The following is a 24,203-nucleotide window of genomic DNA, read 5'->3' as shown; positions in this document are numbered from 1 at the left end:
TTTAATGCTCATCAATCTAATTATACAAACAACCAAACAAGAAATATGCATAGATTATTTTGTTAGTTTGAAATGCAATCTTTTAGGACTTATTTAAATAGACAGCAAAGTTCAACTTAATTGAGTTGATGCGTGAACACACTGGATCAGAAATCCTATGTAGCTCCCTTTGCTGGACATTTAAGAGCATGTTGTAGTATATTATAGAACAGTAATGAGCAGTTCTAAACCCAACTTTTCATTATTTGTCAGCAATTAGCACTTCTGTTTTTCATATTTTACTGTTATTAATTTTTCATATTGCATTTCGTTTGTTTCTTTCCATGCCTCTGTCATAAAATATGAGCACACGGAGAGCTTTCTGTGTTTAATCTGTTAATGGCAGTCAAGCTGTCTGTTATGTTGAGCTTTTAGCTTATATATTTTCTCTCTTATAAGGGGGCAAGAGTTGAGCTGTCTGCTAAAAATCTCAAGGTAATGGACCAGATGCCTCCATCAGCTCCAAGGTACTGAATGAAACCATTTCTAGGCACCTTAAGCCATGCCTTTCAGATAATTGCACTGTTCATATGTAATCTGGGTGGATTCCCCTCATTTGAAGTTTTGCTTCTTTTTTTTTAAAACAGGCTCTTCAAGCTATGTTTGCCACCCTCAGATGGAGACCTCTAAGGATACTGTCACTTCAGCAAAGTCATCACAGAGAGGGTGAATGAGGAACTGATGATGACAGGAGCATAGAGACACTGGCAGTGGAAAACCTTTGCCTCTCCCATTGCCCCGCTTACACAGGGATCATTCCGGTGTGGATACCACTAGAGTCTTCAGAGCACCTACAGTGAGACTGATGCAACCTGAGTCTCAGGACTAGTTATGTATTATTTTACTGGAGCTAACCATATAGAAGCATTATTCTGTTGGCTCTCTTTCCAAACCATGTCGACTTAACAACCGGTTCAAAATATTCACAACAATATGAAAAATGAGGAGGCCCCATAAAGACAATGTCCACAGTGGTTATTCTCACAGTTGAGCTTGTATTATTAACTGGATTAACCAAACTACCTGTAGCTGACTGTCATCCTAAATGCAGACATTTCATTTTGCCTTAGACTGCAAAATCCAGAGAGTTGCGTGTTTCTCTGTTCAGGCTGGCGTTCCCCAGGGCTCAATGTGTGGACCCCGAGTGAAGTAGAATACTTGAATGCCCTGTAATTCATATAAGATGCAGAAAGTTAAAGATTAGACAGAGAAATGGAAGTAGGGATTGAGGGGCAGATGAAGATGGCATGGGGGTGGGGTGGGATTGCTGCATGTGGTTACTGTGCAATTACTGTAGGTTTAGTGTGAGTACTGTATTACTGCACTATATGAAGGATAGTTATTTATTGTGTCCAAGAAGGAGCGTTTTATCGCCTACTTATACTATATCGGGTATTAAAAGAATCTAAAAGCATTCCAGCCTACGTATTGAACAGTATTTAAAGGACCAATGGCATGCCGTCTTTTGGATGTAACTGCTCTGGTGTATTTCATTTTATTTATGTGTTACATTAATCTTCAGGGAGTGCAAGGGATGGATGTACTGAAGCTAGCTAATCAGAATCAGGACAAAGGAAGAAACTATACAAGGTTGTTTCTCAACAAGCAGCCAAGTTATCAGGATACTGTTAAATTATTAATATATTAATTCAAGTCTTCTAGTTGAAGGATAACCTTCACTTAACTAAGACACCTTTTGATTTTTTGTTTTTTTCAATTGGCTTTTATGTTGTCTTGAAACGATTGTGTTAACTGTAGGTATTAAAAGAAGCACAAAAATTGGTCCATTCAGTGTTAGAAAAAAAGTACTGTATGCAGTTTGCTGGTGATGTGAACAAAGGGACTGTTTGATGACTGAAAAAACCCAGTAACATTAGTTTACTGACCATTTTATTATTATTATTTTGTACATACAAGCTGTAGCAGTGTCAGAGGGAGGGGGAGTGAGGTCGTGTAGAGAATTAAAGCAGAGAGTTGCTATAAATTAAACTGGATGATTTTTTATGGAAATAATATAGTATATAAAACCTTTTTGTATGTTTAACTGTGCATTTAAAGAGAACCTGATTCTCTTTTTTAACTGTAACCTCACTGACAACTTGTTTCTGACTGTTAAAAAAGGTTTGACATGGATTTCAAGGACCTCACTTGACATTACAGCAGGTCATGTGATCTTTTTATTTTTTTATTTGGTTCATGTTGGAATAGTCCCTACACATCCCTTGGCAGTAGCATTACCAACACAAATTGACATCCATCAGTTGGCATATAAAACCCATGGCTATTTGCATTGTTTTAGTTTTCTTTATCAAACGTTGCTCTCAACTCGAGCACTGTAAATATGATAAAACTCCCAGTGCAGCGTTAGTTATCATAACCTGGTCTTAACTGTGCTACCGGTTCAAATTAGCTAATGATTGCAGCATGTCAGTGTAGCAGGACATACATGTCACTGATTACACATGTACTTACATTATTCTAATGTTTCAAATTGTATATACTTTACCTGCAATTTTTTGTTGCTTGCAAATAACTGTAAAAAGGATTTTTGTTGTTGTTGTTGAAACTTTCTAAAAATTATCATTGTAAATGGAATCTTAACAAGCTAGTGAATAAAATGTTCTCAGTACGACAAACTTTTCAGCGCAGCAGTATTGTTGGCTGATCCAGTGGCGGCTGGGATGCCCTTCGGGATATTTTATTTTCATTTTGATGTTTGTTTGTTTCTTTAACCCTTTCTTCTTTACAGTGGACCCTATGTATGTGCTCCGTGTAAGTTTGCATGAGTCAAAAAGATGATTACATCTTTATGCTTTCACACCATGACAGCAGGCTGTGACTAAGTAATACCGGGAGTGACCATTGTGATGGTTTCTTTTTTCATCTTACTCATTCTCATATTTGTGCTTGATGTCATAGTGCATATAATCTGGTGTCATTTGAATTAAAACAAAAGATCCAGTAATCTGCTAATCATGTAACTTTTATAGTTAACTGAAAACAACAGCGACAAAATAAGAAATGCTTGAGCTGGAAAACGTTCTGACATGGTAACAAAAGACTGGCAAGGCCGTTTAATGCTAAAAAGCACAACTACAACAGCCCAGTAACATAAACGAGTACAACTGAGTATCTCAGAAAAGCAGTGGTTGAGAATTAACTATAGGGAGAGGTTCTTTGCATCAATTCCGTTAAAGAGCACAGGGGCCACTCAGCGATGTTAGCGCACAGTTTGAAAGCCTGCAGCCATGATGATAAGTGGACGTGTCATGTGTAAAGGCGCTATTAAAGCTGAAACAAACATGCAGGTCATAGAAAAAACTGCTGACATTCAGGCAAGGTCTTATATTAAGCAACATTCTGCACACATTGCAGCTGCATGACACCGCATTAATTGCATTTACTGACATTTAAAAATTGTTGTTTTCAATATTGTGCACCTTTTTAAATTGTATATAGGCTTTGCATTATTTTGAAACTGTTGCCGTTCTGCTACTCTCATCACTGTGTGCGCGTCATTCACTTTCAGCTGGATGCAAACTGGTCTACATTGTTTCACGCTGGAGTGTGCGCAAAGCAGGCTGGGATGCTCCATTTCTTTGTCTGCTGTCTTGGCTGTTGTTGATACCGTCTCAGGCTGCATGTGTATTCCTGTCGAGGGAACACAAACCTCGAGGCATAGGTTGACATAGTTTTCGGTGTCCATTATCCCGAGTGAAAAAGCTTCACGCATGAATATTACATGAGAGTGCATAATCCAGTTAAACCCTTTCCTGCAGTTCCTCCCGTGTTGGAGTTAAGTGGTGAAGATGGCAGGTTATCTTACGCCGGATTCTTAAAACTAACACGATTCTTTCGGACATATAGTAATGGACTTCCCCACCCTCCCAAGTTAGTTTAAACCCTAGGATTGTTTAAAGAGAGAACTGGAAGAAAGCTGGCGCTTGAACTTGGCCTTAATTCATTATTGTAATTCGATTAAGAGCATTTCTGGCAATACGATGATTGAAGAACGCTTTTAAATCCCTGGTCACCAACGAAATAAATTTCGCATTTCGCTCCTTGCTGTGTGTCAGATGGCCGGAAGGGGCTAAGGTAAAAGCATACACGGTGCAGTCTCGCATAATTATTGCAATTGGTTTTTCTAGAGGGACCGACATCAACTGCATTCACCACCAGCACACACCCCTCAGCACCGGTGATGCATCCCCGCGACAAGGGCACTGACAACTCCTCCTCAGAGTCTCGACTTTAGAATGGTGCAGAAATCTCTCAACGGCGGGGTTTACCCAACTCAAGCCGGAGAGAAGAAGCACAAAGTCGGGTTTGTGGGTTTGGAGCCGGGAGCTCTGGAATCCAGCAAGGATGGGGCACTGCTCATTGCGGGCTCGGAAAGCACCAAGCGGAGCAGCATCCTCTGCAGACCGAGGTCCAGCATCTCCGCAGGAAGACCCAGACCGTCGAAGAAAAACGCCAGCTATCGGAAACTACAGAATTTTCTCTACAATGCGCTGGAAAGACCGCGGGGATGGGCGTTCATCTACCACGCTTATGTGTAAGTGCAGTTTTGGGCTTCTGCCACAGTTGCCGTGCCTTGGATTAGGAAAGATGCTGTGGAGTTTTGCAGATCGGGTGTCTCGTTCTGCATTACTGATAATGATCGTGCGACGCAATAAAGGGTTAAATGCGGTCCTGCTGCCGAACTGCTAGAGCCTTATCACACGAGAGGAGTCACTTCACCTCCATAACTCCTTCTCCAACTCTTTATTGTTGGCTTTTGTAACTCATGCTTACGTCAGAGTGTCATTTTGGAAGACTTTAACATGTCCACGATGCTTGCAGTTAGTGTTTAACATGTACCCACGTCCACATACGGTTGGTCTTCATTGACTGGAGTTACCATACGTTGCGGCAGCTTTCAGCACCGTGCTCCGTGGACAGCTCCTAGTAGACGCTGCAGTCTGACTCCGCACAGTGATGTGGACTCTGCTAACATGCATGTGTGTGCGAGCGTTGAGGGAGAGCTCAGACAGTCTGTTGAGTTCTTGCAGCTGGAACATGGTGCTTTGCTGTTGTTTCCCTTGTCTGTTAGGTTAGGTGAGGTTTGGGTCGAACATAAAGAGTTAATGTCAGACCCCCAGAGATGCCATCATCGATATGAGGCCTCACGATCTGTAATCTCTAGTGAGCATGAAATCACAAAGGATAACAGTGTTTTAGGGTACGATCACATGATTCTTTCATGCTGAAGTGGTGCTGCAGCAGTTTCTGTCTGCCAACCTGGAAGATGAAAGATTGGAAAAAAAAAACAGTCAGAATCTATTCAGTAGACTCGCAGGATACCCAGTCTCTGATCTTACATTTCTCATTTATTCATGCCTCCATGCCTCATAATCGCATGAAGTCCATGTTGTGATGCGGACTTCCTGTTTAATACAGCAGACATTAGTCAAATGCTTTTCTGCGTGGACCCACTCCAGTGTGTTATGTATAACATACTAATGAGATGAAATGGTTACAGTATGTTCCCTTCACAAACACATTCTTCAAATGAAAAGGTGTGTCACCTGTGTTTGGAAGACCCCTCTTCCAGCTTCGTCTGACTCCTTCCAGTTCAGTGATGCTGCATGCTTAGTAGTTAGGAGATGAAGTAGCCACAGCATTGAGGAATTCACTGTGCATAGCATATCGAATCCCCAGACACAGCTGGATGCCCAGAAGTAAGGCTGTGCTCTAATGTGAAACCACACGCACTCACACAGAGCCCTCTGGGTACTTCTGAAATATTAACCGAATACTACAGCAGCCGAGTCTCCATTTGTTATGCCTTTTTTTAAAAGATGCTCTTCATTGCTGCTCTTAGGAAGCAGTGCGAGCTCTGTGGCTGAATCTAGTGCACGCAGACATGTGTTTTAGTAGCCAAGCTACGCCAGACAGCCTCGTTAGAAAAGGGTCAGTAAACATGTGTGTTGTCTAAAATCAGAATCCTCCAGAAAGTTGTAGAGTAGGACACGTGACCGCGATCAACAGACACAAACACGCACCAGCCAAAGAAGCCACACAGAGTCACCATATGTCTGCCCTCTATTCCATTTGTCTGTTCTATGCATTATTCATAGTCATCACACTTCATTTAATCTCCCTGCTCTATCTTTCCACCTTGCTGATTTATAAAACAATCATGTGATGACAGTAAGCTCTTTCCACGCCCGGTTCGGTCTGTTCCTTATCCCTTCTGCAGTGGAAAATGCATTTGGCATGAAGTAACAGTTGCCTTGAATGAAGCAGTACTACAAGGTATGCTAGCAGCTTTCTTTCTTTTCGATGGGGTTTCTCTGGAAATGTTAGTCAGGTGTTGTGTTCAGTGGCCTCAGTTGTAATGCGCGTGAATAATCAATATGTGGAACATGAGTACTATATAGCCAGAATACTCTTGGGCTTGCTGCTTTGGGTCTTTCTCGCTTTATGTTTCTGGCTGTCTGAGACCAAGGCCAGCCTTTCTCCATCACTTTTGGTCTAACATTAGATAAGGGAAAGAGACACAGTGATCTACAGTCATGGATCCCTGTGGGATTAAATCTCTGCTGTTGTACAAAATTCATCTTGTCTCAGTTCTTTCTTGGCACAAATTCTGCTACAAAAGGTGTTTTCGTTAGGCTTAATGCTATTGAGACAGTAACGTAAAGCCAGTTCTCTGCAGCCTGTAACAATTTCCACAAAGCCAAGGCATATTCCCAATCAGATGCAGTGCTGAGCTTTCTGTTATCTTCAGCCATTTGGCTTCTGCAGGAGCCTGATTATAGTGTGTCCTCTTGCAGATAGAACCAGCTGTGTGAGATACTTGAATACCCTCTGCAGCTATAAGATGACTAAATGTCTCAGTTGTGCACCAGAGTAGAATATGACAAAAAAAAAAAGACTACAAAAACTGACTGAATAAAGGCAACAAAATGACTAAAAGGCAATCAGTACAAAAAACAAAAAAATAATTCTGTTTTGGTTATTGTGAGAGACAACCTAAGGACACGGCGTGGTATTCCATTATTTTGCCGATCTGGTAATAAGGCAAGGACAGCAGTAGACAGATGCTGGCTGCCAGGCTGCTGAGATGTGATTGAGTGGTCTCTTTTAACAGATGAGGGCTCTGTGATAAAGTAAAAGACCGAGTCCTAGTTGGGTTGAGTGTGCCCTATATACTATTCTAAACAACACTTAAAATACAGGCTTACTCAATTAAACACATTTAGAAGATTTTTCAGTGCAGCCTCACTTGATCATGACTGCTTTGCAAGGGTGCAGGTTTTTTATTGGAAAGTGATGACAAAGATTGTTGGTATATCCACACATGCAGGTTAAATGATCTTAGATGTAACTGGGACTCCCAAAAGCTCTCAGTCCTGGTGCTACTGGATCTAAGCGCAGCCTTTGATACAGTAGACCACGCTATTCTTTTAAACAGACTGAAACACACGGTGGGCCTCTCTGGTGCTGTACACAACTGGTTCACTTCCTATCTCTCAGACAGAACTTTTATGGTGAGTATGGATACATGCTCCTCTAAGATCCATAAAATGACTTGTGGTGTACCTCAAGAGTCAGTTTTAGGCCCTGTACTTTTTAATTTGTGTATGCTCCCTCTTGGCGGTGTCATCAGGAGGCGTGGAGTGAACTTCCACAGTTACGCTGATGACACTCAGCTGTACATCTCCGTGTCTCCTGATGACACCAGACCAATGGATGCTCTTTTTAACTGTATTCTAGATATAAGATCTTGGATGGCAGAGAACTCGGTCCTGAGGCTCAGAGAGAGAAACTCTTGTCTAAATTAGAGGCATTTTCACTATGCCCTTCACTACAAGTGAAAAACCTGGGTGTTATTTTTGACTCTGAGCTTGGTTTTATCCCACATATTAAACATGTAACCAAAATTGGATTTTATCATCTAAAAAATATAGCCAGAGTCCGCCCTATTCTCTCTCGGGCCAACACGGAGATGTTGATGCATGCTTTCATTACCAGTCGCATTGATTACTGTAATGCCCTGCTCTCTGGTCTCCCCAAAAAGAATATTTCACCTTTACAACTTTTACAAAACTCTGCAGCTTGTGTGCTGATGAAGACCAGAGGGCGGGCCCACATTACACCGGTTTTAGAATCGCTGCATTGGCTCCCCGTGTGTTTCAGGATCGATTTTAAAGTTCTTTTATTGGTTTTTAAATGTCTTAATGGTCTTGGGCCTTCTTATCTCTCACATTTGGTTTCACCATATGAACCCTCACGGACCCTGAGGTCCTCTGGTACTGGCCTATTGATTGTCCTTAAAGTCAGGACACATACTCACGGAGAGGCAGCGTTTCAGTGGTATGGTCCTCATCTGTGGAACAGCCTGGCGGAGGAGCTCAGGGCCGCAGAGAACGTACATGTTTTTAAGAACAGGCTAAAGACCCACCTTTTTATTTTGTTTTCACCTAACGTTTATTTATTTTATGCTTATATATTCTATCCTGTTATTCTCCATCCATTCGCGTCCGCTTATCCTTTTCAGGGTCGCGGGGGGCGCTGGAGCCTATCCCAGCTGTCATAGGGCGAGAGGGGGGGTACACCCTGGACAGGTCGCCAGTCTGTCGCAGGGCCAACACACAGAGACAGACAACTATTCGCACTCACATTCACTTGCACATTCACACCTATGGGCAATTTGGATTAACCAATTAACCTATCACCACTAAGTGCATGTCTTTGGACAGTGGGAGGAAGCCGGAGTACCCGGAGAGAACCCACTGTATATAATAACCCCCTGTTATTCTATTTATATTATTAATTTAGGTTTTACCTAATATTTATTGATTTTATTCTTATTGATTTTTTATCTTCTTACTCTATTTACATTTATACTGTATCCCATTCTTATTTATTTTATCTTTTTATCCTGTATATATCCTTATTGGGCCATATCTCCAGTGTTTCCTCGGAGGGGGCTCTCTGCACCGGGGCTGTGATCGACCGTGGCTGCTGGGGCTCTGTGGGTCTTCTCAGCCTGGCTGGGGGGCTTCTTTGCCTCCCTCCTGCTGTGTGCCCAGCCTGGAGGCTGCGGTCTGTGACCGGCTTTCTTTAAAAAACGTTACTTTTGGAAATCATGGAGAGTGTGTCCTTCAGTTTAAAAAGGAGGCGGAACATCCTGTTTGTTATCAGCATGCAAAAGCTGTCATCTGTGTTGAACAGAGCTGTAGACTTGCACTGATGGCCCTGTTTGGACAGCAGCATTTAGGTAAGAATTTCCGTTTCCCATAAAATCTGTTGCTTATTTAGGCAAGACAATGATAACCTATATTCTTTGCCCATTATCACTGGAGGCAGCCTTTCTTCCCCAACCAGGGGAGAGCATTCCACCATTTTCTCACAGGGAACCACATCCTCAGACTTCCTCAGCCTGGCCCATTCACAAAAGGTTTACAGGTTGTTGCAAAAAGAGCTCATGCAAAACAGCAGTATGTATGCCCCGGCCCTATCAGTTTTATATGTGTTGTTGGCACTATTATTTAAAACATAGTCCAGTTAAATATCGCAAAGCAGGCTGAGATGTTCCATTTCTTTGTCCTATTTCTTGCTGAATTACCAGATAACATATGGTTTCTAACACTGAGAGAATTCAGATAAATACTCCCCCGACACTGAGCGTAGTTTTGAGTCAGCATGGGAGCTGCTCTCTCTTTATGTTTCAGCATATGTCATCATTCTGCTGGTGTCGCCTTTGGCCACGGTGGCTGCCGTTCAACAAAAACTACAAGAACTTGATCTGTTGCGATGACACATTACACCATAATGTAATACCATAATGTAATACTCAGTTGATGTGTCTTTTCTTAAAAGACACATCAACTGAGTATTGTAGCAAAGTGTTTTTCTATAAACTAAAATCCTGTTAAGTGCCTATAGCTAATATCTCTGTAGTATAATGGATGACAACGGTACTTATATATGAAAAGAGTTTCTTATAGTGAAGAACTGAGATGGAACTTCATTCAGCTCAGTTCAGTTTCCCTCCTTTTTCTCATCTTGGTTATATTATCAGGCTTTGGAAAATCTAACACATGAATGAACAGATCAGATGAGAAGCTTAAATCAGAAAACTGTTTTCTATATATAGTCTATAAGAAGGGGTATGCACTGGTGTGATGTGCTAAGCAGAGGGTTTTGTGTTTGATGAGGTGGGTTCAGACTCGCCATGAAGGGAAAACTCAGCACTGAGCTATTTCAAGCAGGTAGAGGCAGTTTTGATAAAATATAAATTTAGTAAGTTTAATTATAAATCCATAAATGTTTAGCTATGGTAAAATAGGCATTGTGTCTCTGGTTCTTCATGTCTTTACGTGAATTTTAATTACGACTTCACAGAGTATAAAGTGTAAAAACTTACAACAGAAAATAGTAAAAAATGATCATTGTTGAACTCATAATGAATATAGCAGTGTTTATGTGCCATAGTTACCTAATTTGCATTACCAAATAATGCCTTAAATTTATTTCCAATGAGGATCTGATGGGACATTCATTTAAAGCATATCAAGACACATAAATAAACAACAAAAACTCAAAAGTGTTGCTCAGGATGTTATAAACATAAGTGGTTTGAAAAGGTGTGGGGTTGTTTTTCAGGATTTGGGCTTGGCCACTTAATTCCAGTGAAAGGAACTCTTAATGTTTCAGCATACCTACATATTTTGGAAAATGTGATACTCCCAAGTTTGTGGGAACAGTTTGGAACAGAAGAATTTGACTGGCCTGCACAGAGTCCTGAGCTTACCCTGACAGAAAACCGTTGGGATGAATTAGAGCAGAGACTTCGATTTAGGCCTTCTCATCCAGCTTCAGTGTCTGACCTCACAAATGTACTTCTGGAAGAATGTTCCAGAACATTTGAAGCTGCTATAGCTGCAAAGGATGGGCTGACATCATATTTACACCCTATAGATTAGGAATGGGATGCCACTTAAGTTCATATGTGTGTAAAGGCAGACAAGCAAATACTTTTGGCAATATAGTGTTTGTGCTTTCTTACAGAGAGTTGGGAAGCTAAGACTTTGCATAGCATGGCATAGCTTAGCATAAAGACTGTCTTGATGCTATGCTAAGTCATAAAAACCTTTTATATGATCATTGGTAAAGACAAGAAAACAGCTAATCCAGTCTTGGCCCAACTCGACGAAGCATGTTTAGATAACAAATCTCAGTTTGTTAACCCTTCCAGAGGGAAACTTTGGGTTTTCTGTTCCAGAGTTAACTTCGACTCTGAGTCTGATGAGCCGACTGACAGCCTGATTCATTTACTCATTCACAAAGTTGCTGTCTGTAGGGGAGCAAATTAATTTGCAGATGTTTTTACAAGCACTGTTAAATGTTTGCTATCTGCTGCAATTATATCCCAGATTTATAATCAGTGCAGAATAAAATCTATATAGTCTATTTCTAACTCTGTGGACAGTCATACAGCTGTCAGACTGTTGTTTTCTTTGCACTGCAAACATTTACTGCAAATTAGCAAGCAAGCGATTTATTTATACAGCACTTTCAGAACAACTCCCAGCTGAACACAACGTGCTGTACACTTGACATGCCAGAAATGGCATGTGACACAATTATTATAAGAATCACTGTTTAAATAAAAATTATCTGTATAGTATTATACAGTCATATTTGAATTCTCCTCACAAGACCTTACTTAGTCTGTATATCTGAATGTGCCTCCCATTTGGACCATGATCTGTGTGTATGTCCTATATAATGAAGAGATGGAAATGACTGTCTAGAAGCTGTGCTTATGGTAAAATTATAGATAATCGAGTATCTGTAGGGACTAATTGTTTGATTGCTTTAGGAGGCAAGTCCTGTTACCTTCTTTTATCAGCAAGAGTCCTCATCAGAAAGTACTAATGAGCTGGGCAAGGTCAAGTCAGCAAATCTGCATAACCTGATCCCCAATTACAAATGCAGCTAGCTATCTATGTAGCCTTTTCCTCCGTAACATTTAGTTTCAGTGACCATACTTAGAGGAACTAATGTGATCCGAATGTAAACTGTAAGTTTTGAGCAGCATATCAATCATTGTTAAAACATGGAGCTCGTTAATGTGTTTTTTCTTACTGCTGTCATAAGTGTAATATCATAGCTTTTTGTTGTAAGCTTGCAAGCTGACTTTGGTAATAACATTTTTAAAGGAATATATCATTATCATGGCTAGGTTAGTTTATATAAAGACAAGAATCAGACTGAAAAAATGCATAATAAATGATGTTCCATCTAAAATGCAGTTTAACTGGACTCAGTGTGCTGAAATCATTTCTTGGCAGTATGCGCTGATGTTCTGCTTGGCAATATCATAGATGTAAGTACATAAGACTCCAGGAAGAGTTAATTTATGGGATCAAGTGGATTAATGAGTTTTGAATAATGAGTAAGTGTTGCCTTTGTGTGCTATAATCCATAAGCAGTGTTGGTTTTCACCTGGTGAAATTATAAATCAAAATGACAAGTTATGGAAATGCCATCACCTCCCCAGTGATCACAAATGGCTATGAAAAGCAAGAAGGATGGAGTTATTCTTTTCTGCATTTCTCACACATGTAGATGTCACATAACACGCAATAGTACAACAACACTCTTTTTTTGAGAAAGACTTATAAAAAGGTGTTTTGTTAGCCCTGGGCGTTTTTTGAATAACTCTGAAGCTTTTTTTTAAAGGGCAGGCATATTCAAAAAGTAGTTACCAGGTGATCAGGAGAGGCATCTCTTACTACTGTCACATCTGAAACACTGCCGACTTATAGGCAAGGCAAGGCAAGTTTATTTATATAGCACAATTCAACAACAAGGTGATTCAAAGTGCTTTACAGAGACATTAAAAAACCAAAACAATAAAAAGCATGATTTAAAATTGATTAAAAAAAACAGTAGATAAAATCAGTAGTTAAAATGTAAGTTTTGAAATTTAAAAGTGTGGATGTGGTGCTTTATTCAAATGCAGCTGAGAATAGGTGAGTCTTCAACCTGGATTTAAATAAACTGAGTGTTTCGGCTGATCTGAGGCTTTCTGGGAGTTTGTTCCAGATATAAGGAGCATAAAAGCTGAATGCAGCTTCTCCGTGTCTGGTTCTGACTCTGGGAACTGATAAAAAACCGGATCCAGATGACTCGAGGGATCTTGAAGGTTCATACTGGGTCAGGAGGACACTGATGTATTTTGGTCCTAAACCATTCAGAGCTTTATAGACCAGCATCAGAACTTTAAAGTCTATCCTCTGACGGACAGGCAGCCAGTGTAAAGACCTCAGAGCTGGACTGATGTGGTCCACTTTTTTGGTCTTAGTGAGGACTCGAGCAGCAGAGTTCTGAATGAGCTGTAGTTGTCTGACTGATTTTTTAGGTAGACCTGTAAAGATGCTGTTACAGTAATCAAGCCTACTAAAGATGAATGCATGGACTAGTTTTTCCAGGTCCTGTTGAGACATCAGATCTTTTATCCTTGATATATTTGTAAGGTGATAGTAAGCTGATTTTGTTATTGTCTTAATGTGTTTTTCTAAGTTTAGGTCTGCATCCATCACTACACCCAAATTTCTCGCCTGGTTTGTGGTTTTTAGGTGTATAGATTGAAGTTTGCTGGTGACCTGTAATCGTTTTTCTTTGGCACCAAAGACTATTACCTCAGTTTTGTTTTTGTTTAGCGGGAGAAAATTGTGGCACAACCAGTCATTAATTTCCTCGATGCATTTACCAAGAGCCTGTACAGGGCCTCGGTCTCCTGGTGACATTGTGATATATATTTGTGTGTCATCTGCATAGCTATGATAGTTTATTTTGTTGTTCTTTATAATCTGTGCCAGTGGGAGCATGTAAATGTTAAACAGATGGGGTCCCAAGATGGAACCTTGGGGAACTCCACATGTGATACTTGTCTGCTTAGATGTGAAGTTACCTATTGATACAAAGTATTTCCTGTTTTCTAAGTATGTTTTGAACCAGTTTAGTACAGTTCCTGAGAGACCTGCCCAGTTCTCCAGTCGTTTGAGTAATATGTTGTGGTCAACTGTATCAAATGCTGCACTGAGATCCAGCAAAACTAAGACTGACATTTTTCCACTGTCTGTATTCAGACATATGTCATTGAACACTTTGGTCAGAGCGGTTTCAGTGCTGTGGTTCTGTCTAAAACCTGACTGGAAGGCATCATAGCAGTTATTCTGTTTTAAGAAGTAATTGAGCTGTTGAGAAACTGCTTTTTCAATGATCTTATTCATTATCTTATTATCTTATTATCTTATTCATAGCCTTTTCCTTTTTTGTTTTCTTTAGGTCACGAGCAGTTGTCCAAGCATTTCACTACATATCGTACTGTGTATGACTGTGTACGTGACAAATAAAATAAAATTTGAATTTGAATTTGAATTTTGAATTTGAATTTGAATTTGAAAACGTGTTGGCAGGACATCTAAACAGCAAGAGGAGGAGTTCAGTTGACCTAAGATGTCCTCCAGGTCTTTGCTGTTAATAGGGTGAAACTGTTTCATGGTGTTTAAACAGTTTTTCAGTGGACACAGTATATATCCTGAATATGCTGTTGATGTACCAATTGCTTGTCTAATCTTTTGGATTTTGTCTGTGAAGAATTTGGCGAAGTCATTGCAGGCCATGGTCGAATGAAGTTCAGCTGCCACTGACACAGGAGGGTTTGTTAGCCTGTCAACTGTAGAAAATAAGACTGATGTCAGAGAAGTAGGACCTCCTTGCACTCCTCAGTTGTAAATTATAATTGTGAAGTTTCTCTTTATAGATGTCATAATGAACCTGGAGGTTTGTTTTTCTCCATCTGCGCTCAGCTTTCCTACACTCTCTTTTTTCATTTTTCTCCAGGGAGACTTTTTCCTTCCAGAGATAACCTTCACCTTAATGGGAGCAATAGTGTCCATTACATTTAACATTTTAGCATTGAAGCTATTGACGAGCTCATTGACTGACCCTCTGGACAGGCCAGGTGTTAATGGGAAGACCTGGTTAAAGATCTCACTACTGTATTCAGTTATACACCGTTTTGTGATCACTGCTGTTGATATATTTGTGTGGGCTGAAATTTTACTTTCAAAGAAAACACAGTAATGATCAGACAGGCCCACATCAGACACAGTAACCTTTGGAATGCTCAGGCCTTGGAGATCAGTAGGTCAAGAGTGTGTCCTCTATTATGTGTGGCCTCTATTACATGCTGAGTCAGCCCAAAGTTGAGTGAGTGTTACTCAGGTCTTTAATCTCTTTGTCCTGAGGGTTGTCCACATGGATGTTAAAATCCCCAACAATAATTACACAGTCGAAATCAACACAGATCACAGACAGCAGTTCACTGAGGTCATTAAAAAAATCTGTGCAGTATTTGGGAGGCCTGTAAACATTAAGAAACACAACTTTGGATGGGGCCTTCAGCTGTAAAGCCACATATTCAAAAGACTGAAAACTTCCAGGAGATAGCTGCTTACATTGAAATGATTCATTAAATAAGACAGCAACCCCTCCTCCTCTCCTGCTCACCCTGGCCTCACTGATAAAACTGTAGTTAGGAGGGGTCGTCTCGATGAGAACAGCTCCACTGTTACTTTGGTCCAACCAAGTTTCAGTTAAAAACATAAAATCAAGGCTGTGCTCAGTGATTAAATCATTAATTAAAAATGTTTTCCCAGCTAAAGATCTAACATTTAATAAAGCCAACTTAAGTGTTTTAGAAGTATTTTTGCCCCCTTGTGTTTGGGAGCAGTCTGTGGCACACAAGGTATGTTTACTATATTTAAAGATCTTTTAGAGTGCCGCTCTCTGTGTTTTGACCAGGCCACATGTCTCAGTGGAAAAGTCACCACTGCCATAATCCTTGCAGCCCGGACCCTCCACACATCACACATCAGACTGTGGAGACAGAGCATGAAGGTGGTAAGGAGGAACTAAGGGGGGCGAGGCTGGGCAATGTAACTTCGATTGCTCTGTTGAAGGCGACACTGTATAGACACAGTAAAAGACAGATGTAGCTCCTGTGGTGTCAGCTATTGGTTTCTGAAGTGCTGTCCTGAAATCCAATTGGTTGCCGGAAAATGGATAAGACAAGGAGGGGTAGGTCTGACTGTGAAACCACACACTCATTGGCTAACAATTTGTGATGGACATTTGCAGAGAACAACTGCATGATGTAAAAAGATTTGCCTTTGCTCTGTCAAGTGGACTGATTTGATCCAATTGACGCTTCAGTTTACTACGAGGTTTACATACAGGTTTCACTTGGCATTTGGAACCATAAGAAAATTGGTTTAAACTCAATCTCACACTTTCTAGAATCTGACACAGACACGCTCGACTCATCTCGCGTAAAACGCTGTTGTGGATTTGTTGCATTTTATGTAGAAAAAAAAAATCTCTATCAACAGCTGCTGAGTGCTGCTATAGTGTGCGCTTCGGTGAATTAGCTGCTCTGACAACATCTAAATATGATGTGATGTCTTTGTCATATCATGGAGTGTGATTTCCAGCTCTGCTGTGAAATAATCCAGAATCGCATTTTTAACATGCATCTGGTTACTCCTAAACAACGCTGAGATATGATGAGTCAGACAAAGACATGGATAATATTGCAAAAAAACCTTTCAATGTTTTCTTTGCAGAACTCAAATATGTTCACTATGTTCAAGTTCACCGTGGTCACTTTCATCAGTGTATAAATAACATTGAAAGTGTGTGAGATTCACATTGAAGTACAATGACTGTCCTGTACATCATCGTCTACGCGATGTATCCAAAACACTGACAATATTAGCGTTTTGATGATGAATTATTCATAGTAATATTAAATGGCAACCTTCCTCTCACAGTCACATCTTCTGTCAGACACAAACAGGGTACTAACATCTACACCTACACAATGACCATCTGTCTCAGTGTGCATAAGTGAAGATAGGTAACAGTTTGATTAGCAGTGCAAACTTACAAAAATATGAGAATAAACTGCAGTTATACCTGATTCCAAAAATACCTACTGACCATAGGTGACCCTATTGAACTACTTTCAAATTTGAGTTGAGTAAACAGTGCATGGATGACTTCATCACTACCACAGATGAGACTGTTTTTATTATATAATGGCTCATTTGAATAATACATAAATAATTTCACTTTTATCCCAGCCTCCTTCTCCAGCCAACACTTTTCCAGTTTCTGCTGTGCACCGCTTCAAAAAGGAGTTAAATACAAATACAATCTTGCATCGTGATTTTTTATTAGCTGATGTTCAGTAAAATGTATATAATCATACATTCATGCCAAATAATTATAGAACAAAAACATAAAAAAACCCCCACATGAGTTGAATTTTTCATTGGGCCACTGAACTGAGCAGCAATTTATTTATCTTTGTGTTAACCAAAGCACAAAAATCTTAAAGCGCTGCATTCAATAACATAATAAGAACCACACAGCCCTTCAAAGAACTCCCTAGCTCAGTAACACTTGCCTTGTACTTCTTGTGCCCAAGCAAGTAATCAGAAGCCAGGAATGTGTGCTCTGCCCCAAAATAGGCCTCCTTTGCTTTGAGATTTGCTTTATCTTTCTTGTATAATAAAAAATTGTTCTTTCAGTGAACTCATTCTTGCCTGGAAGCTGTAGGTAATCAGTGTACAGTATATTTAGTATATTTAGGTGCACTGTACAGTTTTTCAGTGATGTAGTCCTTGTGGATGGAGTTCTCAAAGGGGGGGGGGGGGGCAGTTGCTGCTAAGAGATGCTTCTTTGTATTCAAGCAGAATAAATGAACCTTAATGATCTAATGAGCTGTACTTGATCTTTACTTTACAGGTCTTCTTGAAGAGGCCAACTTTACATGATCACAGAAACAGAATCAAAGAGAATCAATTAGGCTGGAAAAGACCTTGAATCTAACAGTGGTCACAAAAGTGTACTGATCTTGAAAGACCTTATCTCTCTCTCTCTACACACACACACACACACACACACACACACACACACACACACACACACACACACACACACACACACACACACACACACATATATATATTTTACTGATTTAATGTTCATGAATTGCAAAGTCAATCTTAGGGACACGTGTCTATTCACTAGTGATATTTGAGAAGAAACTGATACATTTTTAAAAGATATGTATATTTTTTGTATTAGCCCTGTGACAGGCTGGCGACCTATCAAGACTCCATCTTTCGCACCACCCTGAATTTGATAAGGGGGAGAAAATGGATGGATGGTAATCTGTGTATTCCACATATGCCATAAAGAAGATGATATTTAGATTGAAATATCCTGTTGGCCTGTAGCTGAAATCCAATAGTCAGATTTGATGACTATTTAGTTCTTATGACAATAATACATTAATAATTTGCTTTTCTGAAATCTGATACTGGTTGTTGTGTTCAAATAATTAATTGAACCAAGTAATTTGATAAATTGTGTGTTAAATACCTAATCATCACATCAGATTTAGATATTTGGTCGGCAATGCTGATACAAATTTTCAGCCAAGACCTGAGCGAGAGCAGGAGATTAAGAGTGCAGCAGATTGATGAGCAGTTAGGTACAGAGGGTGCACACAATCATCAGGGACAACACAACAAACAGCAAAGGCAGACTGACAATATATACCCTCACAGGATAACAAGGGGAGATATAACAGGAGGGATGCACAACTGGAACTGGAATACTGAGACAGGGGAAACTGAATCAACAGAAGAATATCTGTTACTAAAATAAAACAGGAAACACAACTGAATGATGAAACAAGGACTAACACAGGGGAACACAGGAAAATTGCACCCAGGGCACTGGAAAGGTAATATGATAAATAAGAAAGAAGTAGACAAACCATTTACCACAGAAATAAGGAACAAAACTTTAACATAAATCATTCCCAAAAACCAAAGGGAAAAATGAACTAACACAAACATATTCAAACTGATATATTATTAGTTCTCAGAACATTTGATATTAATTCTAACGTGAAACAGCTTTAAAAAGGTGGAATTATCAAGAGAAAAATCCAACAATTTCTAGGCTTGTTTTCAGATACTAGCAACACCACTGCTTAAAACACAAGAAAACTAATGTGAGTAATGTGATCTAACAGGATGAACTTTACTGGCAGACTACAGATATAATGTAGTGTGTAGCAAAAGCTTTCACAGCCCGTTCACTATTACTAAGTAAGACTTGACTGCTGAAGTCATCATTGATATATGATATGACAACAATGACCTCAGTCTGACTTACCAAAGTAAAAATGTACAGAATTGTGGGTTTAGAGGTGAAAGTGCTTGTTGTTAAATATTTTAGGCCTTTGAGGAAGAGTAACAAAGATATCATAAAGAACCAATCAGAAAAAAGCTTATTTATGGGCTTCACTGTAGCCACACGATTGATCTTTTCTGCTTCATTCTGATTGGCTGACGGCCAAATATCACTGCCAGGAATCTGATGGACGTGAACTGCAGCAGGAAATTCAGATAAATTGCATTTAGGAAAAAAAATCAAGGGTGACCCTTGATGAGGAGTGGTGAGAACTGAATGAAGCACAGAAGGAAAGACTTTATGCTCACACGGATTCAACATGTTTTACTGGTGATGTCAGCGTTAAGCTTTCTTGCTTCTGAATGGAGGACGGTATCCACCTTACCTGCATTGTTACTCACGCTGACCTATTTTAAATTTTAGAATTATTTGAGAACATTTTTACGGATATGTGCAAACCTCAGTTTACTCATGTGGATACAAGCGTACCAAATTGATTCCGGGCCTTGTTAGTGTTAAGTGCTACGCAGAGATACACACAGCCCGTTCTGTGTTTCTGAGCTGGACTTTTGCCCTTCTTCATTTTTAAAGCTGCACAAACACATTTGTTTGTATTAATAATGGATGAAGTGACGGGACGAAGTGTGTAACGGAAAGGTGACACTTGCAGAGATAAACCTGACAAGAATTGTCACTTTACAGTTCAAATCCACTCTATTCCACTTTTGGCCTTTTAGAGCATGCTCTTCCTGTGGTCTTCTTTTCCAGCTGTGGGGGGCAGTTGAATGATTTCTGACCAATACCAAACACGGAGTAAGAACCTAGAATCAGCTGGTGAATGCAGTGGAGCTTTTAGCAGAGAGTAAGACAACTGAAGTAAACACATTATCCAGCAGCCACCCTCTGATGTCTTTACTTTTTCAAGCCAACTGATACAATAATAAATATATTACTTAGTAATATACAGTTTCAAACTCTGGCCCCGTCTCTGTATTCTGTGTAAATGCAACATTTTCTGAACCTTTTTATCCCAATCAGCTCACGTGATAACAATTATAATAATAACATCTCATACTATCCATTGGTAAATGAAATTATTTTTGCATCTATATATTGGAATGATAATGGGCTCAGCAAATACCTACTGCCATTCTACAGTATCTCTAAGTATGATTGATGTTGCCTATGGCTCTACCTTTATAATCCTGCACTGTCCTGGGTATCAGGTTTCATGAGGCACTTTCCATTTGCTCTGCTCTGGATTTCTTCCAGCAGATCATTTCTTTTTCTTCTTCTTTTTAATTCTTCTGTTTTTTGTTTTTTTTTAAATTACTAGTGAAATTGACATAAACTTGACATCATAGTCATTTATCCTGATTAAACAGATTTAGGTGGTCTATTATAGTTCCCAATCACCTTATTCTCCAACATAAGTGAGGTCAGGACCTGCCGAGGCTCTCATCTGAGTATCTCTTGTGCAGCAAAATTCATATGCAAGACCATCATTTAACTATTTTATCCAAATGAATCCCCTTTAATAATATCTAATCAGGATTTTATCTGTTGTGCAATGACTAGCCTTAAGTATTTTCCCCAAGTTTAGGATAAAAGCATCAACAGTTTTTCTGCAATTTATATCAACATAAATTCTCATAAAAAAAAAAAAAGAAGCAATCCCGCTAATGACTCTGACAGAAAGCAGATAAAGCGGCTCAGCTGAGATTAGATGACTCTGTCTAATAAGGGCAGGGTACTAAGGCTGATTGGATGGCTTGTCAGCTGATATAATTCACTGTTCAGAGGTTTGTACACTTTCATACAAACGTGTTCAAAATGTACAAAATTAGCTTTAACTGACTAGCATGGTGATACCGATTACTCTGAACTGGACCCAAAAAAATATCTACATATGGATCTATCAGGTGTAACAGTGACTTACTCTAAATAAGAGAGTAGAAGCAATAACTTTACTTTGTCTCATCCGTTCCAGCTTCCTCTTGGTGTTTTCGTGTCTTATACTCTCAGTCTTTTCCACCATTAAAGAGTTCACACAAAGCTCAGAGAGTGCCTTGTACATCTTGGTAAGTATCACTTTATTTAATATTTTAACAGTATTCTGCATATAAATTAATGTCACAAGGTTAACTCCCCCATTCTGTTTTTTTCCACAGGAAATTGTGACCATTGTGGTGTTTGGAGTGGAGTACATTATAAGGATATGGGCTGCTGGCTGCTGCTGTCGATACAGAGGATGGAGAGGGAGGCTAAAGTTTGCCAGAAAGCCTTTCTGTGTCATAGGTGCGAAAACACGTTTGCCTTGTGTTTTACTGGCTGTCATTTCTGTCACCTTGAAGAACATAACATGGACACATTACTTGTTTTGCTATTACTTCTGTTCTTAAATGCTGAAACTTTTGATACAAAAATATTTCTCCAACTGCAAATTGGTTGTTTGAACAGTGTACAGATTAAATGAACAATGATCTTCAGTGTCCATAGTAAAGTGTTGTTAATTTAGTCTGATTTGACCAAGGTCATGGTTTTCTACTCATATGTTGTACTTCTCTTCCCAGACATCATGGTGCTGAGTGCCTCAGTATCTGTACTGGCAGCTGGATCTCAGGGCAATGTGTTTGCCACCTCGGCTATCAGGAGTCTGAGATTCCTGCAGATCCTACGGATGCTGCGCATGGACCGCCGTGGAGGAACCTGGAAGCTGCTCGGCTCTGTAGTTTATGCACACAGCAAGGTGATCTTGATGTACTCCAGTTTTGTCTGTAGTTTCCTCAATTTTTCGATTGTTAAGATTGTGTGGCTGCCATTATCACTTATCTTTTAACCACAAAGCATGCAGACCAGGTGAAAGTAATATTTTTAGTATAGAGTAACTGTAATCCACATAAATGAGCTAAGAAAGAGCAAAGAGAAAAAGTCCAGCACATATAATAAATGGGAATTTGAAAAGTTATCATGGCTTACAAATATGTTATTTTAGAAACATTTTGTTGTCTTATCCATATGTCTTTGCACATATGCAAGAAAAATGCAGCCATTTTACTCTATTTCAATATTCCCTGCTCAAAAATATATTAAAGGAACAGGGAGTAGGGCCTCACTGACCTCTTGGACAGTCTGGTGGTGCCAAATGGACTGAAACATAATGTCCCAGAGGTGTTCTGTTGGATTTAGGTCAGGCGAGCTTGAGGGCCAGTCAGTGGTATCAATTCTTTCTTTCTCCAGGAAGTGCCTGCATACTCTCGCCACATGAGGCTGGACATTGTCTGAACCCAAGTATTTAATCCTGATACCTAATGGCAGTCAGGGTGTTGTTGCCTAGCCTGTGCGCATGTCCATGGATATGGTCTCCAAAGACCATAAGTAACCCACCACCAAACAGGGCACGCTGAGGAGGAACCCAGAAATGACAATTGGTCCAGTGTTTTCATCTTGATACCCATTTTACATAGCATGTTACAGGCAGCATAAAATTCTCCACGGCTTCTCCACACCCTTTCACGTCATGTCTCCTTGAATCTCTTCGTTGATCTTGTGACTTTGCTGGGAGACACAGCTAATCTTCTGGCAATGGCGTGTATTGATGTGCCATCCTGGAGGAGATGGACTCTATGTTACTTCAGTGACACTCTATTATCAAAGGTGTCTCCTCCGAGAAAGTCTATCATGACAAGGAAGCATATTTCTCTCCGTTTAATTTAGATGAGCTTGGAAAATCTAATTATTTGCTTTTACTAATAAGCTGCAGAAACATCATTACAGGGTTTGTGGGTGTTTGTGTATGATTACATGAGAAGGAGAGATGGCAGGCTGCAGCTTTTGTGGAGACGAGGGAAATAAAGATGTTTATGAAATGCTTGGTTCGCCGCACAGAGCAAGAAATTCACATATGATGTCCAATATTGTTACAGAATAGTCATTTGTACCCATTGACAGAGGTTACATTGCCACTTTTGCAAGGCATTCAAGATGACACTTAATTACTTTAATTTCCCAGTGGTCACTGTATTGGTTTTCTCTGTAGGAGCTCATCACAGCGTGGTACATAGGCTTCCTGTGCCTCATCCTGGCCTCATTCCTGGTCTACTCTGTGGAAAAGGAGTCAAATAATGAGTTTGACACGTATGCTGATGCTCTTTGGTGGGGACTGGTAAGACTAACTCGAAAAAACAAGGACAACATGGATCTGCAGTATTTGCTTTCTGTTTTACAACATGCATTTTTGACAAATATTCAGCTTAGAAATGTTCATTTTACTTTATTTCCAGTTTTACAAAAAAAGGTATTAAAAAAGCTATTTAATGTTTGTTTTTTATTTTTTTGTACCAGATAACTCTTACCACCATTGGTTATGGTGATAAGGTTCCCAAAACCTGGAATGGACGCTTACTAGCAGCCACGTTCAGCTTGATCGGCGTTGCCTTCTTTGCCCTTCCTGCTGTAAGTATGTAGGCTTGTCTTTAGGGCGTTGAAGCCGCTGATAAGAGTTCACACAAAGTGCACATCATAAATGATCCTCATTTATATGCCTTTACTCTCTCTCCATTATGATGTTCTCTGTAAGTGCATATCTGCCTGATCTCACTGCTCTGCCCTAAGAGAATATACTCTGTGTTCTCTGGCAGGCTCTTCCATAGGTTATGGTTTCATTTAGTTTGATATCATAACTACAGTAGTGCATTCATGCTATGGATTCAACGTTATGGATTCGAAATGTATCTAATCAAGTGAGTAACCTGAAATGACAACAGGATAGCACATTTAGCACCCAACACCTAGCATTTTAGTGTCTATCAGCTAAATGTTTTCGT

The 24,203-nt window shown here is 39.8% G+C and overlaps 2 protein-coding genes across 6 annotated transcripts in view; both read left to right on the top strand.

Moving 5' to 3' along the window:
• prex1 (phosphatidylinositol-3,4,5-trisphosphate-dependent Rac exchange factor 1) overlaps positions 1 to 2,675 on the top strand; it is a 78,483-nt gene extending 75,808 nt beyond the window's left edge. For both annotated transcript variants that reach the window (XM_040013901.1, XM_040013902.1), the window contains 2 exons: positions 439 to 506; positions 627 to 2,675. In XM_040013901.1, the coding sequence (XP_039869835.1) occupies positions 439 to 506; positions 627 to 669 (111 nt within the window). In that variant the 3' untranslated portion in view covers positions 670 to 2,675. The remainder of the gene's footprint in view (positions 1 to 438; positions 507 to 626) is intronic.
• A 442-nt stretch (positions 2,676 to 3,117) lies between these two features.
• The window catches only part of LOC120722768 (potassium voltage-gated channel subfamily KQT member 2-like), a 33,507-nt gene continuing 12,421 nt past the window's right edge, over positions 3,118 to 24,203 (top strand). For all 4 annotated transcript variants that reach the window (XR_005693584.1, XM_040013913.1, XM_040013914.1 and 1 more), the window contains exons 1-6: positions 3,118 to 4,594; positions 21,368 to 21,458; positions 21,549 to 21,675; positions 21,951 to 22,126; positions 23,417 to 23,542; positions 23,722 to 23,832. Coding sequence is in view for 3 of the 4 variants with exons in the window: in XM_040013913.1 (XP_039869847.1) it covers positions 4,296 to 4,594; positions 21,368 to 21,458; positions 21,549 to 21,675; positions 21,951 to 22,126; positions 23,417 to 23,542; positions 23,722 to 23,832 (930 nt within the window). In the remaining variant the exon portion in view is untranslated. The remainder of the gene's footprint in view (positions 4,595 to 21,367; positions 21,459 to 21,548; positions 21,676 to 21,950; positions 22,127 to 23,416; positions 23,543 to 23,721; positions 23,833 to 24,203) is intronic.

This window comes from Simochromis diagramma, unplaced genomic scaffold (genome assembly GCF_900408965.1).
Source record: "Simochromis diagramma unplaced genomic scaffold, fSimDia1.1 OVJJ01000705.1, whole genome shotgun sequence".
NCBI classification, from domain to species: Eukaryota; Metazoa; Chordata; class Actinopteri; order Cichliformes; family Cichlidae; genus Simochromis; species Simochromis diagramma.
The sequence above is the reverse complement of the archived record's forward strand: the minus strand, read 5'-3'. Positions and strand labels throughout refer to the sequence as shown.